Source organism: Crocodylus siamensis, chromosome 7, assembly GCF_052110815.1.
Source record: "Crocodylus siamensis isolate JL-2025a chromosome 7, ASM5211081v1, whole genome shotgun sequence".
Lineage (NCBI taxonomy): Eukaryota > Metazoa > Chordata > Crocodylia > Crocodylidae > Crocodylus > Crocodylus siamensis.
In genome coordinates this window covers 33,688,543-33,712,942 of record NC_143401.1, presented here as the reverse complement: position 1 = coordinate 33,712,942, position 24,400 = coordinate 33,688,543, and the positions used below count along the sequence as shown (strand labels likewise).

At 42.9% G+C, this 24,400-nt stretch overlaps 2 protein-coding genes across 6 annotated transcripts in view; one reads left to right on the top strand and one right to left on the bottom strand.

The window, feature by feature from the left end:
• Positions 1–252: 252 nt before the first annotated feature.
• On the top strand, positions 253–9,810 carry TMEM254 (transmembrane protein 254). The gene is made up of 4 exons (XM_090058225.1): positions 253–516; positions 2,641–2,744; positions 5,030–5,089; positions 7,456–9,810. The coding sequence occupies exons 1-4, from the start codon at positions 415–417 to the stop codon at positions 7,574–7,576; spliced, it is 387 nt and encodes a 128-aa protein (XP_089914351.1). The 5' UTR covers positions 253–414; the 3' UTR covers positions 7,577–9,810.
• A 10,095-nt stretch (positions 9,811–19,905) lies between these two features.
• LOC149859661 (uncharacterized) overlaps positions 19,906–24,400 on the bottom strand; it is a 62,835-nt gene continuing 58,340 nt past the window's right edge. For all 5 annotated transcript variants that reach the window (XM_090058389.1, XM_090058388.1, XM_090058390.1 and 2 more), the window contains one exon: positions 19,906–23,934. In XM_090058389.1, coding sequence (XP_089914515.1) covers positions 23,836–23,934 — 99 coding nt within the window. In that variant the 3' untranslated portion in view covers positions 19,906–23,835. The remainder of the gene's footprint in view (positions 23,935–24,400) is intronic.

The following is a 24,400-nucleotide window of genomic DNA, read 5'->3' as shown; positions in this document are numbered from 1 at the left end:
AACCTTCCTGCCTGAACACATTTCTAATAGGGCGACAGTGTTGTCGCAGCTGTGGCGGCCCAGGTACAGGGAAGATGAGAATTCAGGGTTGCTTGGGGCAGCTGCAGCCTCCAGCTCGCACAAAAGCCCTTCCGCCGGCGAGGAAGGGGCGCAGGCGCCCGCGCTTCTCAGCGCCCTGGGCAGGGGGCCGCCCCCGCAGCGCGCTCTGCTCTCCGCGCTCCGGCACGCCCCGCCCCCGGCTTGTGCTACGAGTCCAAGTGCTCTGCTCAGCTCCGCCCCATACGCGGGGCGAGGGTGGGGCTACGACTCCTCCCGGCCGCCGTTCTCGCCCCCCTGCGAGGACGTAGTACAGCGCGGGCCGCCCCCGCTCTGGCACCGGCACCGGCACCGGCACCGGGACAGAGACGCGGCGCGATGGCGGGCAGGGGCGAGCGCGCGGTGGACTCCAGCCGCTACTTCCAGCGCACGAGCGGCCTGCCCATGGCCCTCGTCGTAGTCTCCTTCGGCTTCTTGGCGGTAAGCGGCGGCGGCGGCTTCTGGGCTAGGACGGGCGCTGGGCGGACAGGAGCCGGGCACGGGCCTGGCGCAGAGGAGAGCCAGGGCCGCGGCTGCGTGCAAGCCCCGGCGGGGAGGGAGGCCGTGCCGTGCCGTGCCGGCGGGGCCCCGTCGTGCTCCGGGGTTGGCGGGAGATGACTCTGACAAGCAGAAGTAGGTGCACACCCTGCTGCCCATTCGGACGGGTCCGCACCTCCGTTCTGTACTTCTTAACGGGTCTGCGAATGGAGAAAAGCTAAAAAGCGGTGCTGCAGCCTGCCGAGAAAGATGGCAGCAGAAGTCCGGGACACATGATGTAGGAGGGAAAGCTGAAAGAGCCGGGGATATTTAGTTTGAGTAGAGAAGAGTGGGAAGGGATGTGGTGACAGCTTTGAAGTACTTGAAGAGTAGACCTGCAGAGCAATAATAGCCTGTTCTCTGTGGCTGCTGGGGACAGCAGAGGGAGCAGTGGTCTTAAATTGCAGCAAAGGGCTGTTAGGAAGAACTTTCTCGCTAGGTGGGGGACTGAGCCTTGGAGCAGGTTATACAGTCTCTCTAGGTAAGCTTCATCCTTGGCAGGTTGAGACCAGGTTAGATGGACACCCATCTAGAGTGGGTAGGCCTGCCTTGAGTAGGGGGTTGGACTATACGGTCTCCTGAGGTCCCTTCCAGTCCTACTTTTCTGTGATTGTATCTGTCATCCAGTATTTGAATTTGCAAACAGCCAGGTATGATTTTCTTACCTTAAAAGTTTCCACATTGGGGAAGTAGAGGCAGAAGGGTGTATTAGCAAAGCCAGGCCCCAGAAGTTGCCACATGACTTAAATTAGTTGTATGAAGTTAACGCCCGTCACACTGTTTAATTAAAATAGGCAACTATTGTGAAATCTGGGTTCAAAGATGACTTCATGCCTGCACCTTTTGATAAATTGGCAGATTCTTTCACAACTAACATGCAGAATTGTCACAGATAAACAGATGAGAGAAGTTTCAACATATTCTTTAATAGATTTCCCCAATGTAACCATTTTCTTGTTTGAGCATCTTCCGCAGCTCAGCACTCTTAATGCCCTTCTGTCATATCCTCCGTGACTCCAATTCCACTTTAAGATGTGTCCTTAAAAATACATACACGCTGCAACATACGCATGAAGTTGCAGCTTCCACAGTGCCATCTGTGCCGTTCCTTCTTTCTTCTAGGATTACTTAATGTGGTCTCTGAAGATCTCAGTTTAAATAATTTTACCCATCAGTCATGCATGTTTCTGGTCTTTAAAAATGCCACTTACAAAAGTAAAGGTGCTTGTTTGATGCATCAACCACTCTTTACACTTACTAGCCCTTACTCCTGGTTGATGTAGCAAAAATATGCATAATTTTAAATTTTTCTTAGGTTGGGTTTTGCAGGCCAAGAGCTTGACTTTATCCTCTTAAAGTCCAGAGAAGAGCCACGTGCATGATCAGAGGTCAGGAAAACAGACCTTACGACGACAGGCTGAGAGCCATGAGGCTCTTTAGCCTGGAAAAGCGCAGGCTCAGTGGTGATCTAATGGCCACCTGTAAGTTTTTATCAGGGATGACCATCAGTATCTGGGGGAACTTTTGTTCACCAGAGCGCTCAAGGGATGAGGAGGTTGAACGGTCATAAACTACTGCAAGACCATTTCAGGCTGGACATAAGGAAGAATTTCTTTACTGTCTGAGCCCCCAAGGTCTGGAACAGCCTGCCATCAGAGGTGGTTCAAGCACCTACATTGAACGCCTTCAAGAAAAAATTGGATGGTTATCTTGCTGGGGTCCTATGACCCCAGGTGACTTCCTGCCCTTTGGGCAGGGGGCTGGACTCGATCTTCCGAGGTCCCTTCCAGCCCTAATGGCTATGAAATCTATCAAATCTATGAAAATGGTAGTAGCCTTATGAAGAGGTGATATTTTGGATGAGGGAGCAACAAGCAAGCTAAATACTTAACCTGTATAGTTGATTCTAGCTCAGTTAAATAGCAAACATTTCAGGAATGATGGATAAAGAAGAGCAAAATCTCAAGTCCTGAGTTAAATGGTTTCTTTTTTAAAAGTGAGGGTAACTTAATTGTGTTTCTCTTTTAGTGTGCAGTTTTTTCACCTACAAAAATACCATATGAAAGCCTGGGACCATTGGGCCATCTTACTAAATATTTAGTTGACAATCACCACAACTTGCTGTATTATGGGTAAGGTATCTTCAGCAAGCTAAAATTTCGTTGCTACTCTGATTATTATTTTTTTTTCTCCTTTCCCTACTGCTCTCAGAGTACCTTGGTTCTTAATACTCCATATTGCCTAACTTCGTGATGATTGCTTTTGTTATCTTGAAGGGCTGCCACCACCAACACTACTATAGTACTTAGAAAGATTTTATTTCTCCAGGACCTCTTAAAAGTTTATTACCCTGGAAACATTAGGTGGGTCTCTAGATACTTCAGGAAAATGTTGTTAACTTCCCTTTTCAACCCTTTAGAAATAAAAAGAGTGTCTTGGCACTACACTTGCTCTAAGGCTTACTCTGTACTGAAAACAATGTGGTCAACAGCTGTAAAATCAAAATGCTGTTTATAGAATCTTTTTGCGGTTAGGTTTCTGTACACATGAGGCATTCCTTCAGTACACAAACTTGTTTCAGGGAATTTCTGTAACATGGTCACAAGATTCACTTGTATCATGGAAACTGGCGATGTGCATCAACACTAAATTCTGACTTGGTACACAGTGAAATTAAATTAGCATAGTCTAAGGCCCCCCAAAATTTGGAGCCCTTTCAGAAGGTAATTGCTGTGTTATCATCTACAGCACTTAATTGAAGCAAGCCTACATTGTTTAGTTGAACAAAATATGCTCTGAGTGCTCCTAGGCTACACAAAAATCCAAACATCACAAGTGCACATCTATTAACACATCACAACTTAAGATAGTTTGTACGTGTTGGATTTTTTTTTTCCCTCTGAACTTTTTAAATCCTTTAAGACAGTGGAGGCCTACCTTTTTGGCCTTTCTCCTTTTCTTTTCTTACTCTACACAGTTCAGACCTCTACCCTCTAAATGCTGTTCTGCTCCCCTTCCCCTTCCCCTGCCTAGTCAGCTGTTCTGCTTTCTGCTCCCTGCCTTAGCTTTTGCTGTGCTGCATGTCCCAACCTCCCCATCAGCTACATGCTGCACACACAGCAGGCTATCTATGCCACCTGTAACATGCAGGTTGGCCAGCCCTGCTTTAAGAAATATTAACATGTCTGTTTGAACACTGTTTTTGACTGCCTTGGCTGGGGTGGGCGGTGACATCTTTAATTGCCAAACAAAAGAAGCATTAAGTGGAACCGCACTAAGCAAAACACAATTTCCCATAGAAATTAATGTGATTAAATATAATTTGTCTTGCCCTCACTGGCCCTGGGCCCCATACTCAGGGCCACCCCTTGCTCAAGCCTGGCTGCCCACCCACTCACTGCCACTCACCACTTTTGCCACAGCCGCTTCTGCCCACCAGCCACTCTAGCACCACATGCTGGCCTTGGGTGCTGGCCCTGCCCTCGCTCTCGCCCCTCACTTGCCGCTGCTGCCACTTCTCCCCACCACATCGCCCTGCCCTGGGCCCCTGCCAGCCCTGGGGCACCAGTACAGCCTCCATGCTCACACCCACCCACTCGCTGCTTTTTGCTGCTGCTGCTGCTTCTCTCCGCCTGCCTGCCAAAACTCACTGGTTCCACTGAGTGCTATAGTGAAACTGGCTGAGTGCTCAATGGAATAAGGTATGAATTTTAAATTAGTGCTACAGTGAAATAGCTCTAACTGAAACTGTATTAAGCAGGGGTTGCCTGTATAGGGCTAAAGGTCCCTTCCATCCCTAATGTCTGTGAAATCTATGAAGTTTGCTCAGTGTACAGGGCTAACTTGTATGGCTTAGCTGGCAGTCAGGTTACTAAAGCACATGGTTTTTGCACCACTATCTGCCATTTTAGAAAACACATGAGAACTTTTAGGTGAATGCCAGCTGAAACAGTGAAAATTTCAGTTGCTTCTTAACTTCCTGTATGCATTTAGTTTCTGTTTAGACCAGTGGTACCAGTCTTTTTGCCCCTTGGGCTGGATGAGTGATGCCAGGTTGGTTCACAGGTGGGAACTGGTCCTTGGGCCCTGTCCTGGCATGCTGGGTTTGGAAATCTGGCAGTAAGGGAGCTGTGATGGTGTTAATTGCTGCTGCTCTCCCACCAAATTTCCAGACCCATAGGGAACCCTGCAGGTCAGATCACTTCATTCTGTAGGTTGAGTGCCCCTAGTTTATTCAGGTTAGGAAGCTTTATATGCAGCCTAATCTTAGAATGAATCTCCCTTCTTTAGTTAATAAAGCAAGAAGTTATAGTTTATGCTTTTTCAACATCTCTCCATGCTATACACAGTGATTTATGGATACAATGTGGTCCTCGTCTTCTACAGCTAAAGCAAATTTTCATTCCTTTATCATCAGGTTTTGGCTTGCCTGGGGACTTCATGGAGCAGAAGCCTTGTACAGTGTCAAATTATGCAAGTAAGGTTTTTATATACATACAGGATACCCTTAGCTGAAATAAAATATATTTGATATATAGTTTACTTTATTAAGCAAAAAGGGGAGTCTTAGAGCACTTTAGCATGTATTAGCTAACATTTGCCACATGCCTGTTCTACTCTAGATGGGCCTAAGAATTTAAGCTACTGTAATATTTTAACTGGGGTCAGTAGAGGGTGCTCTAAGTATGTACGAATAAGGAATTTCTAGCTATTACCTTTCACGTAAAGAACCAGTGGTAGGCTCTCTCAGTATCAGACCAGTGTAGCAGTACATAAAGCAAGTCCATTAAGGCTCCATCCAAGTAGCTTTGTAACCTGTCTGAATCATTTATTTAGCTTATGCCATGTGTACTGTCACTTCTAGAGTAAGTACTAGGCAAAATCTAAAATGTAAGACATAATACTAATCTAAGCTACATCCTTTTCTACAATCTTACTCTAAATGAATAGCCAAGAAGCTGATCTCTGAAGGGGCAGAGGTGGCAAAATTTGTGTGTGTAAATAGAACTTCATATTACACTTAATGTTTTACAATAGGAATAGGAAAACACCTGATCTGGTTAATGAACTTTTTCACGTGGTGCAGCTTCCTGAGAAAGTGAACAGATTTGTTGATGGAATTATTATTTTATTTACAACCACACTGAAGGGCAGGAAGAATTATTTTAGGGGACACTGAGGCAGTGTCCAGACGAGCGTGGATGTGTAGTGTGTAGTGTTGCAGACCCATTTGTGGCACCACGCATCACACATGCTGTACATGCAGCCATTCCCCACTCTACTACTCTTCAGCATGGGGTGGAGTTGACCCTAAAAATACATAAATAAGTAAAATCCCAGGGTCAAAAAACCCATGCCTAAAAAAATGGGGTGGTGCATGTGGCAGTAGCATGTACTACCCAAAACCGGAACCTGGCCAGCTGGAGCTGCATTCCAGCTGCTGGCCAGACTCCCTACTGCAGGATCACCACAACTGCAAGTCCCAGAGGCCTCCAGGTAAGGCTGCCAGGGCCCACACAATTGCTGACCTCAGACTCCCCTATCTTACCTGGGATAACAAGCCGCACACCAGTGTGCGTGTGGTACAGGCGTTCCCTGGTGACAAGTAGCAGTGGCCCAAGGCATGCTGCTACTTACTTTTCTCCAGGGAAACTCATTCCTGCTCATGGGGATGCACCCTAAGTGTCAGTCTTTAGGAACAAAACTATATAAGTTTTATTGACACTGTGGTAGTGTACCAACAATGTACTGGAATCCTAGAAATACAGCATCTTAGGGGGCATATTTCCTTTTGAAAGAGGTGTCTGCTGCTGTGCAAGTTGATTTCCAGAGGAAATGGGTCATGTTCCCATTGTTCATTATTCCTCCTGCCTCCAACAAGCAGACACCAATAGGTGAAAACAGTGGCTTTCAGAACCTACACCAAGCTGTGCCGCCTGGCCTCGTGCCTACAGACCTGTTGCAGGCTGGTGCAAGTTCTTCTGTGTTTTGTTTCTCCCCCCTTTGCTGGGCAAAGACACCGAAGAAAATAACAGCCACCTCTGCCCCTTCAGAGATCAGCTTCTTAGCTATTCATTTAGAGTAAGATTGTAGAAAAGGATGTAGCTTAGATTAGTATTATGTCTTACATTTTAGATTTTGCCTAGTACTTACTCTAGAAGTGACAGTACACATGGCATAAGCTAAATAAATGATTCAGACAGGTTACAAAGCTACTTGGATGGAGCCTTAATGGACCTGCTTTATGTACTGCTACACTGGTCTGATACTGAGAGAGCCTACCACTGGTTCTTTACGTGAAAGGTAATAGCTAGAAATCCCTTATTCATACATTTTTAAAAAATGCTCAGAGGAATTAGTCTAAGTAAGTGTTACCACAGAAACATAACTTCACATGGAACTTTTGATTTGCATGTGGAAAAGTTTCCTGTTTCAGTAACAGGCTTCTGTTGTTCAGATTTTTAACTCATTACCCCTGAAACTCCTGTATCAGAACATGCCAGTACCTTTTTATGCTGCCTGTTCTAAATCACTTTTTCTGAGTGTTTGAGAACACTAGAATGCAAAAAAAAGCACTGGGATATAGTTATAGGAAATGGTACCTGAATAGGTAGAACTCAAAGTTAACTTGACACTATCTTTCAAATAATTTTAATGAAAGTTACCACCAATGTCTGCTGAATCCTTTATTAAAGGTATTGGGACTGTCTTAGCAATTATCCCAAGGTTTTGTTGAAATAAAATACACAGTGTAATCAAGTCTTGGAACCCTGTCAGAGTTCCTTCTCTTATCAAGTTAATGCTCTGTTATGAAAATCCTATTTTTTCCTTGCTTTGCTGTAGGACTAAAGGCATCACTCATGGCCCAACTCAGCTTCAGTGGTTCTTCCAAACTGCAGCTTTTGGGATAGCTTCCCTCTATAAGCTGCTAGAATATAAGCCACCATCTAAGAGACAGGAATAACAGACTGGACAAGAAGAATCTGTGCTAACATACTTCATCTTCATACCTCAGAAAATGGATCCTCCTCTTAGCTATTTGGGTTGTGGACTATCAGAATGCATTTGCAGTGAGACTCAGTGCACTCTTACCAAGCAACTCCTTGCACATCATTAAATGCTAAGTCTCAGGTGAAGAGCTCCTTGGATGCCCCAAGTGAATAATTGAAACAGAACCTCTTTTGTGTAACTGCACAGTTCTTTCTGGGTGGAATCACTGGAGACCAAAACTAGTTTTCCTCTAGTCTATTTATTTAGCATCATAAGCAGTGTAATAATACAAAAAAAAGTACAAAAAAAGTTCATAGTAGATGCCCCTTCCCCTCCCATTGGGTGGTAGCAGTTACTAGCGGACCTTTCTACTTGTAAAAGCTTTCCTTCCAAATCAGAGCACTTAACGCCAGTCAGCTTCTAGCAGTTCACTACTAGAGCTTCATTCTCTTTTCTTCAGTGTTGCACTTGTCTTTGGTTAGTGCTATCCATCAATCTACTCTGACCGGTTTCTTTTTCTTCTTCCATCTTCCACAAAGGTTAGAGACCACAAGGCTGCAGAAACACTAAGAAGCAAAAAAATTATACCATAAGATGAGGTGTGGCAATGAGGCAGAGTACATGACAAAACACTTCAACATACTCAATTAAAGATTTTTAAGAATTCTGTTAAAAGGCACTTGCCTTAAACCTTGCACACCAGACATTTGCATTTTGTACTTGTTTATTCAGGCTATTGAATTCAGCAGCCAAGTATAATTTGAAGGGTGGGTACTGCTTTTTTCTGACAAAGTTAATTCACATATATAATAGTTTAGTACCCTTCCTAGATGGAGTTTCAAAGATATACATGAACGTTGTATGTGTCCCTCTAAGTGCAGTCATAACCTGAGTAAGTTTGCATGTATTAAACATCTAGTTGGAAGCAACAGTGGAAGCTTTCCAGAGACCATCTGAAGCTAATGTTCTCAAGAGAGTTTCCTAGATGCATTTGATACAATTCTGATGTATCTTTCTTGAACTATCCCTGAGAAACAAGAAGCTTGTTTGTGCCTTAAGTAGCTGCAGACAGCTGTTACTACTGTAAACAATTACATCTTAGCTTTGGTGCACTTCTTAGTATTTATACTAAGTGAAAATGTCTTGTGTTTTCACGATTCTCCAGGGTTAAGATTATACCGTTTATAAATAGTAGATAGTAGTTGTCCACCTGTCAGCCACTACAAATTATCAGAATACAATACCAGATTATTAATTCATGATGCCCGTGTTGCTAGCTTTCTCTTTAGAGAAAACTAGCATCCCTTTTTCAAGTCTCTATTAGGAGACTGGAGAGAGTTGTTGCCATCCTGACCAGAGTTGCAGTAGGGTTAAACCCTATATTCTGTAGGCTGCTACTATGGACCAAGACTTGTAGATATGTCAATAGTAGCACTATCTATAAACTATTAAAATGTGGAAGCCTCATACAGGCACTGGGTACAACTCTAATCCAACAGGATAGCTGGCTATATATAGGTGTGAAGTGGCTGCAAGTTACAGCTTATGAAAATCGTGCAGGTCACGGTTTATTGGCAAATAGTGTTTGTATTCTCCCTAGGACTGGATGGCATGTGAGACGCAGCTGATAGGGAGTCCCAGAAAGAAGTCTAATTGGTTACGAGAGGAGCATGGTTGTAGAAGTGGCTGTTCTCTCACCTACTTCTCATAAGCAGCTTTTTGTGACCAGTGCATATATGGCCAGGATCCAACATACTCCACCTCATTTTACTTAAAATTACGTAGTCACACTTACTTACCAGGTGTTGGGTTTGAGATGAGCTCGCATTTGACTACATCTGCCAGTATACAGTAACTGCTGATCTAGAATATGATCAACGTTTCTTGTTTTTCTCTTCTTGTTGCTCTGCTTATATTTTTGGGTTTTTTGGATTTTTCTCTTTTACAAGCCTTTGGCAAATATTCACCTTTGTGATGAACAAATATACTGGAAAAAAACTTGCATATCTCCTATTCATATACAGGGTTTTTAACTATGTTTACAGTTTTATCTCAACTAGCAGTACATCACTATGTTTCTGGAAGTTGAAAACAAAAAAAAAGGAAAACAAATAATATACATGTAATCTTAAGTCTTAAAATACTGATGCTAGTATGGTGTTCTTGTGGGGGGAAAAAAAAACATTAAAATATTTTGCAGAGAAAGAAGTTATGTTTTGGTTTTATCCTTCACTATCACACTTCCTTTTTTTAAGGAAAAGCAAGGGGGGTCTTCCTTAAGATCAACCCTCACTGGGAAACCAGGAAAAAGCATGTTTACTCTTTTACAATCCATTATTTGCCTCTATTGGTCAGGTCTTCAGCTGAGATTAAATCCGCACAGTGATTCTCCTGAAGCCAGTTATGCTAGCTGAAGATCTGCCCCCATTCTTTTAAGTTGCAGGTCACCCACATTTCATAAGACCCAGTGTTAGCTTCAGGAACTAAGCATGTATGCTTGTCACCCATAGTAGCTGAGATACAAAAGGTAGACAAGGTTCTTTGGGTAAGTCTGATATATTTTATTAAACCAACTAAAATTGTTGAGAAAGTTCTTTGCAAGCTTTCGGGTTCAGGCAGATAAACTTGTCTGCCTATGTCCTTAGACCAATATGACTACAAGCAGCACCCCTGATACAAAAGGTAGTATATTTATATACTTCTTGCAAAGAAAGACAATCCTGATTAAAAGTAAGTTGAGATGCTTCTTTCTAATGCACTTTTAATGACAGCCTCAGCATGTGTTCAACATCTAATTTGGTTAACCTATCTTCATAGTTTCTAGGGTCAGAAGGGACCTGAGTAGATCATCTAGTCCAACCCCCTGCCATGGCAGGAAAGAGTACTGGGGTCATATGACCCCAGCAAGATGTACATCTAGCCCCCTCTTAAAGACCCCCAGGGTAGGAGCCAGCACCACTTCTCTTGGAGGTTGGTTCCAGATCCTAGCTGCCCTGACAGTGAAGTAGCGCCTCCTGATATCTAGCCTAAACCTACGCTCTGCCAGCTTGTGACCGTTATTTCTGGTCACTCCTGGCAGTGCTCGGGGGAACAGGGACTCCCCCAGTGCCTGCCAGTCCCCTCTGACTAGTTTGTAACAGGCTACTAGATCCCCCCCCAGCCTTCTCTTGTGGAGGCTGAACAGGTTCAGGTCCCTTAGCCTCTTCTCCTCATAGGGCCTGCCCTGCTGCCCCCTGAACATGCGAGTGGCCCTCTACTGGACCCTCTCCATGTTGCCCACATCCCTCTTGAAGTGTGGTGTCCAGAACTGGATGCAGTACTCCAGCTGTGGCCTGACCAGTGCCGCATAGAGTGGGAGGATCACCTCCTTGGACCTGCTTAAGAGGCATCTGTGGATGCATGACAAGGTACGGTTGGCCTTCCTGACTGCATCCCCACACTGCCGGCCCATGTTCATCTTGGAGTCGATGATGACTCCAAGATCCTTTTTCGCCTCCCTGCTGACAGACAATCTTGTTAGTATATTTAGCCAGTCATGGGGCCAGAGGTAACTATACCCAGAGCTGAATTCAGTATTCTCTTCAGTGTTTGTTAGTTACAGGAAGGCCAAAAAAATAGCAAGTCCCTTCATCATCCTTCTTCAAAGTACAAATAAAATGGCTGAATAGCTTTGAGGACTGAAGGAGGTACAGGACCATATTGTTTGCTCAAGAATATTACCATTCCAAACATTAATAAAGACTGAGTTGGACAGACAGAGTGCTTGTGAATGTAACCAAGTTCTTCTGTAGGAGTCTGGCCAAGACTTGATTCAAAGTTCTCACAAATCACAAGGTCACTCAAAGAGAAAACAAAACATTTTTTAGGAGACACCAGCTAGTTTATTTTTAAAATAGAAAATACAATTCCTTCCTAAAATCCCCTCAGGCTCCTTACTCAGCCAAGTAGAACAACCAGTACTTACGTTTGGAGTAATCCTTCAAAGAACTGAGAAGAACAGTTTCTAACAACAATCCACTTCTAACTGGAACAGCCCAGTTTATAAGTGCTCTCCAAAACCCAGATGCAGCAGATTTGACTCTTCCTCCTGCAAAAAACTCCTTTGGGTCTTGGTTTCTCCCATCTTTCCTTGTTTCACTAGAAAAGTTGGGGTGTAGAGGTCCTATTACCCAGAGGCCTCTCTTTTAGGACTTGAACAATTTCAGGACCTCTTTGCTACTTATTATGACTCCGTATGAAACTTTACCTTGTACATGTCAGAGAGACTCTTTGTTACTCTCACAGATGTAGAGAAACACATGGCCTGTGGTTGTAATTTGAGGCAGGTATTTCTCAGCAGCCTGTAGCCAAGCCATGAAATAGCACCATCTTACTTTTAGTGCACAATTCTCTGTCATTCTACAGCTGTAAACAGTTATTTTCAGTTTTCCAACTATCCCATAAAAATGTTTCAGGAACCAAGGTAAAAGAGGACAAATAGACCCACCCGGAATAGCAAGGGAAATACAAACATCATTACTGTCCATAGTGGTGACCATGGAAAGAAAAGAAAAGCAGGTTCCTAAAGGTTCTAGGAAAAAGAACCTTTCCAGCCCACCACATATGAATATATATAAACCGGCCACAATGGTCAGGTAGGCCAAAGTTACTCCTTTCTATTTTAGATCTCAGAGCCCAGACTTGAAAGGAGAAATATAGTATCTACCAATGCGCCAATGCGATGACAGTCCTGTGATTGGAAAGCCATCAATGACAGAATGACACCCCAAGACATAATCTTTTTAACAGCACCACTTGGCGCTTACCTCTATTGCAGCATCCACAACCATCCACCAGTCTGCACCCAGTTGGTTAGCTACTGACTATGGCCAGTTCTTAGCTTCCTTCTTCAGGAGTTAGCACTGATGTCATGTGCATATGCTGACACTTCGGGAGCTTTGTGTGGACCTCCAGAATAGTACCTTTTGTCATCCTGAAATTCTGCAGCCACTGCTAGTCATCCTGTTTGCCACACAATCCATTGGCCAATATTGTTTCATGCAGCACTGAAAAGCTACACTACACCAAGTGATGCTAATCCAAGAAAACTTCCTCTAGAAACAGCTGGTCTATGGGTGTCTCTTCTTTTTCATTGTCCTCCCAATACAACTACAGGTAGGTTAAATGTTGGCACTGCTGTGGAAGCTGCTCTGTGGTACAGAAGATAATTCAAAGAAATGAAGTTATTTGATGGAGAGAGCTCAAAAAGCTGCTGTCTCTTTGAAATCAGCATCACAGGATTCATCCAGGCTACCCAGTAGGTATGTTGGAAGTGGCATTGACTGGACAGAAAAGAGATGGATCTTGGGATGGCTGGAGGGGAGTTATGGGAGTTCACGAGCTTGATCTCAGAGCTCAGAATTGCACTTGCTTCCAGCTGGCTTCTGCTAAGTATCCCACAATGTGCCATGAGAAAGTTCCCACAGTATAGCAGGAGTATAGCAGGATATAGCAGGAGAATAAAGAAAAAAGGCATACTTGCCCATACTGCTGAGCACTTAATGTGCAGGAAGTCCCTGCCATATGGAAGCAATACTTTGAAATGGAATAAAAACCAGCTGACTATGGATATGCAACATCTAAATTTCCCATATGCTATATGAAGCAATCAGTGTGTTCCAGCTGTATGAGGAAATCACTCAGAAAAGCTGAAAACAGGGATAGATAATTGTTTGAAGGTGAGTTTTTTTGTGAGTGGAAAGAAGAGAGTGAATGAGTTTAGAGGCAGATGGATCTGTATGCATAAGTTAGTTGACTGTCAACAGATGGAGCTGAGAGAGGTAAGAGAGGACCGATAAGGAAGGAGGAGTGGATCGGGTGTTTGAATAGGAAGAATAAAGGAGAGTGAGAGGTATAACTGAGTGCAAATGAAAATGATTAAAAGAACCTTGGCAAGAACTGAATGTGGGTTCAGGAAAGACAGAACATGAAAATAGAAAGAGGCCTGGAGACACCAAAACATGAAATAAAGAGCCAGGGATATCAGCTGACAGTATGAAAAGAGTTGGGGGAAATAAGTGAAATCAGAGAAAAGAATCAAGGCAACAAAACACTGAAGAGAGGGAAATTTAGGTGAGTATGGAGAATATAGGAAAAACAGTTTCTTACATTTAACAGTTGTGTATGTGGCTACTGATAGTAACATGAAGCTTTTAAAACTGGCTTCTGTATGTTTGTTGCACTTAGTAAAATTTGATTTGCCACTAGGACAATCATTCTAGAAATCTAAATTAAAACCATAGGTAGAATTTTCTCTGTGTTGTTTTGCTGTTTACAGTTCAGGGCCTACCATCTTCTGAAACACAGGGAACTACTTGCTATCTCAGAGGTTCCTGGAACCCTGCTACCTTGCTGGTCAATTAGACTTGTATTCTCTGTCTTTTGTTGACTTTTCCATAAATGTGGTTAAAGGGGCTGTGTACATGCTGTTCCAGATTAACTCTACCTGGCCAGGCAACATGATGTGATGTATCATGTACCCCATAATAATATGCATTACGTTTGTAGAGCCTTGGGACCTTATATGGGTGGGGAAATAACGGGAAAGGGAGTTTATCAGTACCCACAGGCAGTTTTTACTGCCATGTTTATATCTATGATGCTGGCTTCCTTTACCATACATGCAGCAGGACCTTACTCAGGACACCTCCATGGAATATCTCTTATTGTAGACTTATCTAGAGGGCTTTTCCAGAAAATGGGCATCATTAGCTCTTGTCTGTTTTTTAGAGAGCAATAACAGGTCTCTCACTGTTTAGGATAATCTCTTTCATAGGGGAGGTTTTGTATCCTAAGGCACCAACACACCACAGGAAGTCAAATACAGAATTCTGCCAGTCCAGAGAGCCATAGATTATGCCTCCAATGGGTATGTAGTCCTTGACATAACCAATGCCATGAGCTGGATGTGGGATAAGCACATAGCAGCGTGGGGCTGACCTACTTAGATGACTTACTTAGGTGACATAGTTAGCAATAAGAAAATTGAAAGACAGAATGTGGGTAACAAAGTAACATGGGGACAGCTTGTGTGAAGGTGTGATTGCTGGGGACCTGCGGCATAACCACATATGGAAGCTTGTCAATCATATAGAAAAAAAAAACTTGTGAGAACTTACAAATAGCCAAAGAAGCTTACCTTTGGAAACCTGGAGAAGCAAACAACACCCAGCTACTGCAGTTGTGGCCACCAGTGCCATGACAACACCTTACTAGCTGAGTCAATGCACATCATTTGGATGTCCTATGTAAGGATATCTAATCTTCATAGCCTGTTTGAAGTTTTGGTATTACTTAATTGTTCAATAAATTGGATTTGAGACTGAAATAGTTTCACTGATTAGTTTATTCTGTCCACACAGCCCCTTAATCAAAATTAAGTATAACAAGTGCAGTTAGAACAGTTCAAGAGGCTGGCCTCTGAAATTCACTTTGGCAATAGGGACAGTTACAGAGCTCTTCCTGTGATGCCACCTTTATCAGATGTACAGTCTCATGTTACTGGCAGCTATGCCTGCTTCTCCCCTGTCTCTTTCAAAGCTGCCAACTAAAAGATGCCAACTGGGGAAAAGTGCACCAGTTTCAAGTGTCTAGATAATTGCAGTGCAAATTGTGGGATTTGCCACAGAAATCTCAGTATGCTGAGCAAGGGAGAATGGTCCCCTCGTAAACACCCTACCCTCCTGTTGACAGTCTCAGACATGGTACTTGGGAATTGCTGTCAAGAGCATCTGATACCTCTAATTAAAACAGGCAGAGTGACATTGTGGATGGACTGATACATATGCGATGATGAATCACTATATGAACAAAAGCTGTATTCTGTGATCATACCACAGATATTACAGGTAACTACAGCTCTGTGAGTTAAAACAGAATTACAGCAAGAATATATTTTCTCATCCAGGTAGGCAAGAATGAACCATGCTACAAAAGGGGTTACAGGGGTGGGCAGATGAGGATAGGATGGGATTCAACACTGACAAGTGCAAGGTGATGCACCTGGGGAGGAAGAACCAGCAGCATATCTACAGGCTGGGGAACTCCCTACTTGTCAGTACAGAGGCAGAAAAGGATCTTGGAGTCATCATTGATGCCAAGAGGAACATGGGCCGGCAGTGTGGGGATGCAGTCAGGAAGGCCAACCGCACTTTGTCATGCATCCACAAATACATCTCAAGCAGGTCCAAGGAGGTGATCCTCCCCCTCTATGCGGCACTGGTCAGGCCGCAGTTGGAGTACTGCGTCCAGTTCTGGGCGCCGCACTTCAGGAGGAATGTGGACAGCATGGAGAGGGTCCAGAGGAGGGCCGCTTGCATGATCAGGGGGCAGCAGGGCAGGCCCTATGAGAGAGGCGATGGGACCTGAACCTGTTCAACCTCCACAAGAGAAGGCTGAGGGGGGATCTAGTGGCCTGTTACAAACTAGTCAGAGGGGACCAGCAGGTATTGGGGGAGTCCCTGTTCCCCCGAGCACTACCAGGAGTGACTAGAAATAATGGTCACAAGCTGGCAAAGAGTAGATTCAGATTAGACATCAGGAGACGCTACTTCACTGTCAGGGCGGCTAGGATTTGAAACCAACTTCCAAGTGAAGTGGTGCTGGCTCCTACCCTGGGGATCTTTAAGACAAGGCTAGACAATCACCTTGCCAGGGTTGTTTGACCCCAGTACTCTTTCCTGCCGTGGCAGGGGGTCGGACTTGATGATCTGCTCAGGTCCCTTCCGACCCTGCCAACTATGAAACTATGAAAGAGTGCACACAAACGCATTTAAATAGAGAATTCCTGGAGGTAATTTCCAGTCATTTATAACTTGGTATTGAGTTTGTTATGGGAAAAGAGTTAGAAACTTTGTTCCCATTAGAGACTATGTTGCTGTGCCTCATTTCAAAGGTTAGCCATACTTTGCTGAAATAAAATTCAAAAATGAAAAATCTAATTATGTGATACAACCAATGGAAAGACTTACTTTCTTGCCATAATTTTATTGGACTGGCTCATGAATATCCAGTTAAGTGTCTCTCTCACTCCATCCAGTTAGGCAGATATCAAGAAATATTTGGCCTCAGATGCAACTATTTTAGCCATAAGCATATGAAAACAAAGTGTTATAATGGAAAATGACTTTGTAAATGCTAATGTAAGACTTACTTCCATGTATTTCCAATGGGCTATGAACACATTAGAAATACAGTCCACAGAAAGGTTAAAACACCTGCTCAGGGATACCAAGTAAATCTGTGAGAAGCTAGTAGTGTGTCCTAAGGCAGTGATTCTCAACTGGGTGATGTAGTACCCTGGGGCAATGTGAGATCCTCTTAAGGTTGCTGTTCAATATTAGGTGTACAAACACTTGCACGTCATTTACTAAATTAAACTCAGATTTACTTTGTAACATGGGGGGAAGGGAAAGGGAGGGGAGGGGGATGATTCACACGGCTTGTTGTTTCGATCACCCCAGGGTCACTTACTAGGACACCGGACTGAGCCTAGGTGGGTGCAAGTGGCAGGGTTTTGGGGTGACTGCGGCCTGGCGTGCAGGGTGGGTGGTAGCTTAGCATGAGATTCCCAGCGCAGGGCAGGGACTGTGAAGGCCAGTTTACCGGCAAACATGCACCTCCTGCTGTAATTTATTAGGAAAGACACTACTGGTGGTAGTGTCGCTGAAATCTGCAAGGAATTTATACACAGGATTTAATTCATTCAAAAGACCATGACATAAAAACACGAACGCGACTCACCAAAATAACCCAAGTTAAAATTTTTAAAGCTCATTAAATTAATGAGGATTCAATGCCGTGGCATGTACTAGCATCCAGAGATTTCAAATAGGAATCCATACCATCAAAAACAGCCTGACCTGTTGTGGCCTTTCTAAGTTCTTGACAACAAAAGAATTGCTCAATTATTCTTCTATAGTTGAGAAAGAAATGAAAGCTGAGAGCTGGCATTTTCTGAGGGGGTGCTGCCCTGAGTCCAAAAAAGGTTGAATATCACTGACTTAGTCTTGTGTTCTAACTAATAGCCCAGCAATTCAAAACTGGGTTGTTAGAGATCCTTCTAAGGGTACCAAGAGGAACTTCCCTGACATGCCTCTGTTTTGGGGAGTTGCTGTGGAAGTGACCGAGGCAGGAGGGTATGTTCCTACTGCAGCCTGACCTGAAAAGACAGGCTGCCTAAAGGTTTGCTACTCCTGGCCCATCTGTTAGCCCAGACAGGCATTAATACCATTGTGGACAGGGTGCAGTAAGTGCCATCCCCGCTAATGCACTTCCTGGTGAGGGGCATCCCCTGGGCTTTATGTGCTGAGACAAAGGCAGGGGAGTATGTCTCCTTTGCAAGGGGAAAAGGAAAAGCTTTCTTCATCCACACCTGCAGAAGGTGTTGCTAAAAAACGTTATGGAGAGGGGCCTGGAGTCTGAAAAGGTTAAGAACCATAGCACTAGACGATAGTCCTTGCTCTGTGGTTATAGCAGTAGATTTTAGCAGGTACCTAATCTACTTGATACATTTTGGAAAAGGAACTATGGATACTCTAACTCTACCTTTTGAAGTTCTCCTTCCATCTACAGAAATAGAAAAATATGTCTGTTCTCCAGTGGCCCTTTTTATTCTTAATTCCTGCCATGCCAAATGAGGAAAATATTGACTCATTTCTCTCCTTTTTGTGTCTGACATTTTGCCAGAAGAGCAAGAATTGCATTTAAAAAGGCACTGTCACCTTTATGGGAAGGGGAAGCATTCATGGAGTTATGCCAGGCTTGGGACTGTTTGTGGTTAATTCTTGGGGACAGAGAACTGGCTTCTATTCTGTCACCTGAATGATAAATTTATGGAGTTTATGGGTTATATGTAAAAAAAGCCCATTAGCCAGTTTAGACTAGAATCAAAACTTAATTAGACTTGTTACAGAATTCCGAGAAATTGAAGCCCAAGGATTTTATACAACAGATAAAAAACTGAGGGCACTAAAGGGTCACGATGGTGGTATGGAAGGTTCCAGAAGATGAGGGCGCTAAAAGTTCGCTGCAGAGGAAAATTCCACTTGGTGGGTAAAACTTTCCTGCCAAAGAAACTATCCATGACATAATATCCAAGCCCAAATTTGAGAGTAGTGACAAGTTTGGGTAGGAGGGGCCAATGACAGCAATTCACCCAGTATATAACCCATAAACTACAGTCCCAATTTGGAGGTAACCTCACTTGCAGAACAACAAAGGAAGAATTGCAAGTGTAGGCCAGATCAGCCTGATCACCTGAACCACCCTCCCCGTGAATACGAATCTTTTGTTCATGCTGAAGCCACAGAGCGCCCGAGTGGGACTGGAGAAAGGGGACTTGTTCCTACCACAACTGAGGCCAGCCCATTAAACCTCATTAAAGAATGAACAGACATCTGGGTATTTGGCTTCTCGGAATCATAGGACTATAAGTATAATGTAAATAATAAGAGATATCTTTTCTAGTTCAAATTTAACCTTTTGTTGTAATTTTAATTGTTCTTGGAGTGCTGTTCTTAGTATATGTAGTTATAATGTTTTGATGTTTGTGTTGTGTACACAGTAAGCTTTATTCAAATAAAATTGTGTTGTACAAATTAAGCGTGTAATCATTGTGAAATCGTGCAATTAGCCCAATACTCTCCAGCCAGGTGCATCAAACAAATCAGTAAATAGTGTGGGATCTTTCTCCAGTCCATAACCCACTAGAGAACATGCTCAAGAAATGAATCTTTGCATATGGGGAGCTCCAGTTCTCGTCCCCAGAGGCATACTGGTGGACTCAGCCCGAATTCTTCCAGAATGCTTAAAGGACACCCTATGCCAGGGGCGGGCAATTATTTTGAGCAGAGGGCCGCTTCCTGAGTTTTGGCAAGCTATCAAGGGCTGCATGACAGGCGGCAGATAAATATTAATTTTCTAAATTTTTAGGGGCCCATGGGCAGATAGAATGGCTCGGCGGGCCGCATCTGGCCCGTGGGCCGCCTTTTGCCCACCTCTCCCCTATGCCCACAGCTCAGCAATCCTGATGTTGCTTGATGGTGCACGGAAGTGGGGGATATTCCTAACAACATATTAGAAGGTGAATCATCTTTTGTTATTGGGTTGCCCAGTCTGATTTTAGCTACATCCTTATAAAAGTAAATAGATGCCTTGGAAGGATATATATTTCTTATTTCACATTTTTGTGGAACTTTTTGTAAAACTTGTTTTAGGCAAAGGTTACTTAGAATACTTAAAAAAATTCACATTAAAAACACTCTGTTAAGTGAGAATTTTTTAATATATAAATTAGACATTGCATTGGCATAGTCCCATTATAGTCTATAATAAAAAAATCTGATTGCAGAGACACTTAATTACTTTTTTCTTTTGTTGCATTCATTGATCCAAGTATTCAGAATGCCTTTTTCCTTCCTACCCATTTCAGCTTAGTAGTGAAAGAAAACACTTCAGAATAGATATCCCCTCTGGTATCACAATATTTAACAAATAAGGAAACCTACTGATAAAGAACTATAACAAATATTGTATCGTTATGACTATTTATGTCAAGTACGGCACATTACTCTCATGGGCTTCTTTTCCCCTCAGACTTCTCAGGGTAGTCTGCCCATCAGTTCTCTGAGGGTACTAAAATCTGATTTTCTGAAGTCTAGTGTCTTTATTCTGCTGTTCTCCTTCCTTCTTTGCCTTAGGATCTTGAATTCTGTCAGTTCATAGTCACTGTCACCCAAGTTACCTTCTAGAGTCACATTTCAGATAATCCTTCCCTGTTTCTCCCTTCCCAGAGGAGATCCCTTGGGCTACAAATTACTCTCTCCGGACTTTTACCACCTTGGATGCCCAGCGACTCGATTTTAAGAGAAGGGGTCACTCCAACCAACTTTTTCTAGAGGATGGAGGTTAGGGCACTCTCCTGTTCAGTGGTGATGTGGGTTTGAATATGCTTAGCCTGAGAAATGTCTAGAACCCAGGTCCCCCATTAAGCTATTATGCAAAATGTAAGGGGCAGCACACTATCAGCCTTGTTATTAAAAGGGTCTCAATGTTTTTGGTATGAGATAGATGAACTTGAAGCATACCTAGTGGATTGGTACCTTCAAGGGATTTAGGAACCTCCCTAGAACCAGTATGGATTGCAACAGATTTGGGTGGAAGTTTGGCACCTAGGCAATTAACTGAATCCCTTCTGGAAATGCTTAGAAGCCCAAGTGTAGGAGTTCAGGGAAGTCTGCAGTACAGAATAAAGGTGGCAATGGAATTTAAATATTTTTCTGCCTGCAGCAGCTGATCTGGATTATCCTTTGGCATGTCAGCTCCTATATTGCACCTGTCTCATTTATATGCCTACAGAACCAGTCCAGGTCTGATACATAGTTCCTTCAAGTTGGCTTGAAGGAACTGCTGCACAGATTTTATTATATGTGTCCTATATTAACTACTTTTCAGATACTTGTAGTCTAGTTAATTTGCAACCAAATTTTCAAAGGCAGTCACTCTGTTTTTGGCTGCCTAATGACCATTGACAACCCTTCATCTTGTTTTTCAAGGATACTGGGCACCTGCAGTTCCCACCAGTGTGGTACACAGTCTAAATATCTCAGACTGGCTCCAAAAAACAGAGTCTCACACAGCAGCCATTAAAAGCATTGGCCGTAGGACTACATTTTCTGCTCATAGCAAACATGCAACTGAGTTCTGCCAGCTTAAATGAGTTGTTCCTTATTTGAGTTTCTGTCCTCCAGTGTCCACTGGTCTTTGTCATCTAGCAATGGAAGTCTCAGGTGTACAAATAGAGAGGAACTGGCATAATGTAGGTCTCCTTAAATGGTTTGAGATTTTTTTGACCAGTGAAAAGGAGTTGTATATGACAGCTTGTGATTTACAGACAGATAAATTCAAGCATGTAAGCCCTTTGTTGCTATGCACTCACCTCTGAAAGCCAGCAAAAAGTGGGGAACACTAATCTTTAGTACTTAAGTAGTTTTTAGTTTTTATATGCACATAAATATGGTTCTTAAAAAATATAATGAAACACTGAACTTTCTGTGCTTTAAATGTCATAGGTGAGATCTTTCCTCCTGCTCTGGCTTCCTTATGGCCCAAGTAATTTAAGGGATCCCTAAAAAGGCTCTGCAGACACTGCAGAGACAGCCATGAGACTGCTCTCCACACGCTCTGAGAGGGCCAGAATCAGGCTGCCTATAGACATGCTCCGACGCTCTAATTTGAATGCTCTAGAATTGTCATAGCATCACATATATTAAGACCCCCTCCATTTCAAAAGGACATGGGGCACTTTATTGAATGAGCTTTATTTAAAGCATTTCACAGCCATTTTTAAATGTGCAGGGTCTTAATAAACATAATGCTGCAGCATTTTAATTACAGCAGCTCTCTATGAACCACTGTAATTAAAATGCCCCGCCCCCCCACCTCCCCATCTCCGAGCATGTGAATAGGCAGCCAGAGGTGCTATCAGGAGAGGACTACCAGCATGTCAGGCAGCTCTACAGTTCATGGAACATCCCTTGTTAGGCTGCTCAACCTTAGGACAGACCCCCAGATTGGTTCTGCTGGAGAATGGGCCCTCTCTGGCTGTCAGCGCACCTCAAAAATGTAAGGACAGATAGTTCAAAGCCAACAGAGCCCTTTCTCCTGGCTGAGTTCTGTGCTGTGTTTTTAGGGGCACGTGGAATTACACCCCATTAATACTACAGTAGTTGACAAGGGCATCACTCTTGGGGGAAAAAAGGAGGATTTTGCATATTGGAATTATTTAAGGTCATTACAGGCTTTTAATCCAATCTTTTTCCACAATCATAGGAAACTTGAATCTGAAGTCCAGTTACATGGGTGCCTAATAAGGGAACCCAAATCCTGCACTAGGGAGCTCTAATTACTTTAAGTCCTACTGAAGAATCTGATTCATTTCAGTTGGTATAGCACACTTAAAGATGCATCTCTGTTTTACCTACTTACTCATCAGTTTGAGGATTCAGAGACAGAATTAATTAAAGTACCCACATTCAAATCTTGGTTCAGTCCTGTTGAAATCTGCCCATTAGAGTGATTTTATTGAATCCATTACACCTGATCTAAAATTGAATCTCATTCAGCTACACAGGCAACTGGGCTACTTAAGATTCACAATGGGCCCAAGCTTTTACCAAGGTCTTTCCCTACCCTGTAGTGTTAACTTATTAACAGGTCTCTGCTTACAGAGCAATTATTGGTACTCAGGGACATTCAAGTCAATATGCTCCTTCTGAATTGCACTAGCAGTTTCTTAAGATTCATGCTTCCTCTTCTTCTATAGTTCTCTTTGCTTATTAACTAGCCATATTTGAACATACATATTATTTCTAACATTGCTTTGTTTTGGGCAAGCTAACATTAACTTGACTTCTGATTACAAAATTCAGTAGGTGAAGACCCTCTCTAAAAGTGAAATATCTATTTTATACGTGGCTTGTACTGGTGAATTTCCAAAGGATGGGGAAGAAAAACATTTACATTTGTTTGATAAACATGAGGATTAATAACATTAAAATAACTTTTTTATAATTGCAATATTGCTGGAAGCCATATTTCTATAAACATTATAATCTTCCCATAGGAAAAAATTCAACATTGGCTTTTCCTTTCCAAGATGTATATTTTTTATCTAGTATGTTTCATTAACTGTATTTTTCCTTGCCTGAAAGTGAAGATGTTGTGCAGACATAAATGTAGATATGTAATTATGAAGGCAGACTCAGCCAATGAGGTGCTGTTTCTGGCTTGGAAAATGTAAAATGAGCCTGCCAGCAAAGGAGGACACATCACATATGAAAACTGAGAGCATTAAAAGAAGGAGGATGAAAAAACCATAATAAGATCTCAAAAAAAATGCCCTCTTTCGTTCTACTTACCACAGGAGTCTACATGCCAGTGAAAAACCAAACAGCTATTTGATAACTTATTCTTGAATTCCAACTCAAGCAGGAACTATGAAGTTTTCCCATAGCTAATCTAATGCTTTGAGCCACTGTATTCTGAGCATGAAAACAGATCAATCAATCAATTAATCCTGCAGCTATTTGCTAACTATTTAGTTCTGAAAGGTAATATTTGTTATTGCCTCAAGTTTCAATTCTCTATAAAGTGCTTGTTAAAAGACCGCAGCACTTTTCCATAGTGCTTTGCTGATCACCGCTCCGTCCACTTCATCTCCGGGTAGCGATCCAAGAGAGCATTTCTTAGTTGTACTGTATGGATTTTGTCTCTAGTCTCTCCAATGCAGGTGACCTGGGAAAAGATTTAGGAACATTCTTAAAGAGATGACAACATTCTCTGACAACAGCAGTATTTCCAACTTAGCCATAACATACCTTTACAAAGCCAAGATGATCAGTCTAAGTTAAAAGCTTCTGGATCCTGCAGTCCCTAAATGCTACGGTTTCCACATTTCTTCAAACCAGAATCCTTCATTTGGCCTTACCTGTTTTCCTACCTCATCTTCCCTTTGCTTCCAACGTTTTGAGCAGTTACTTTGTCTTTCTCTCTTCTGTCTCCTAGAGGCTGTGCTCTCTTTAAGTCACCATGAAACCTTCCTGTAATATGTACTGAAAAAGTGCCTGTTCATTGGATCTGCCTGTCACTTTCACTGTTGCTAATTCATTTCTCTTGGGAACTTTCTGCTCTAGGGGTGGAAACAGACATCACTTTTGTGCCACCATACGTATTTTCTATGAAAGCAAACAGATAGCCATAC

Bases quoted from the DNA above. Each gene is read 5' to 3' on its own strand.
- TMEM254 (XM_090058225.1), top strand. From the start codon at position 415: ATGGCGGGCAGGGGCGAGCGCGCGGTGGACTCCAGCCGCTACTTCCAG. The intron at 517-2,640 runs GTAAGCGGCGGC...TTTCTCTTTTAG, and splicing joins TCTCCTTCGGCTTCTTGGCG to TGTGCAGTTTTTTCACCTAC. The intron at 5,090-7,455 runs GTAAGGTTTTTA...GCTTTGCTGTAG, and splicing joins TACAGTGTCAAATTATGCAA to GACTAAAGGCATCACTCATG.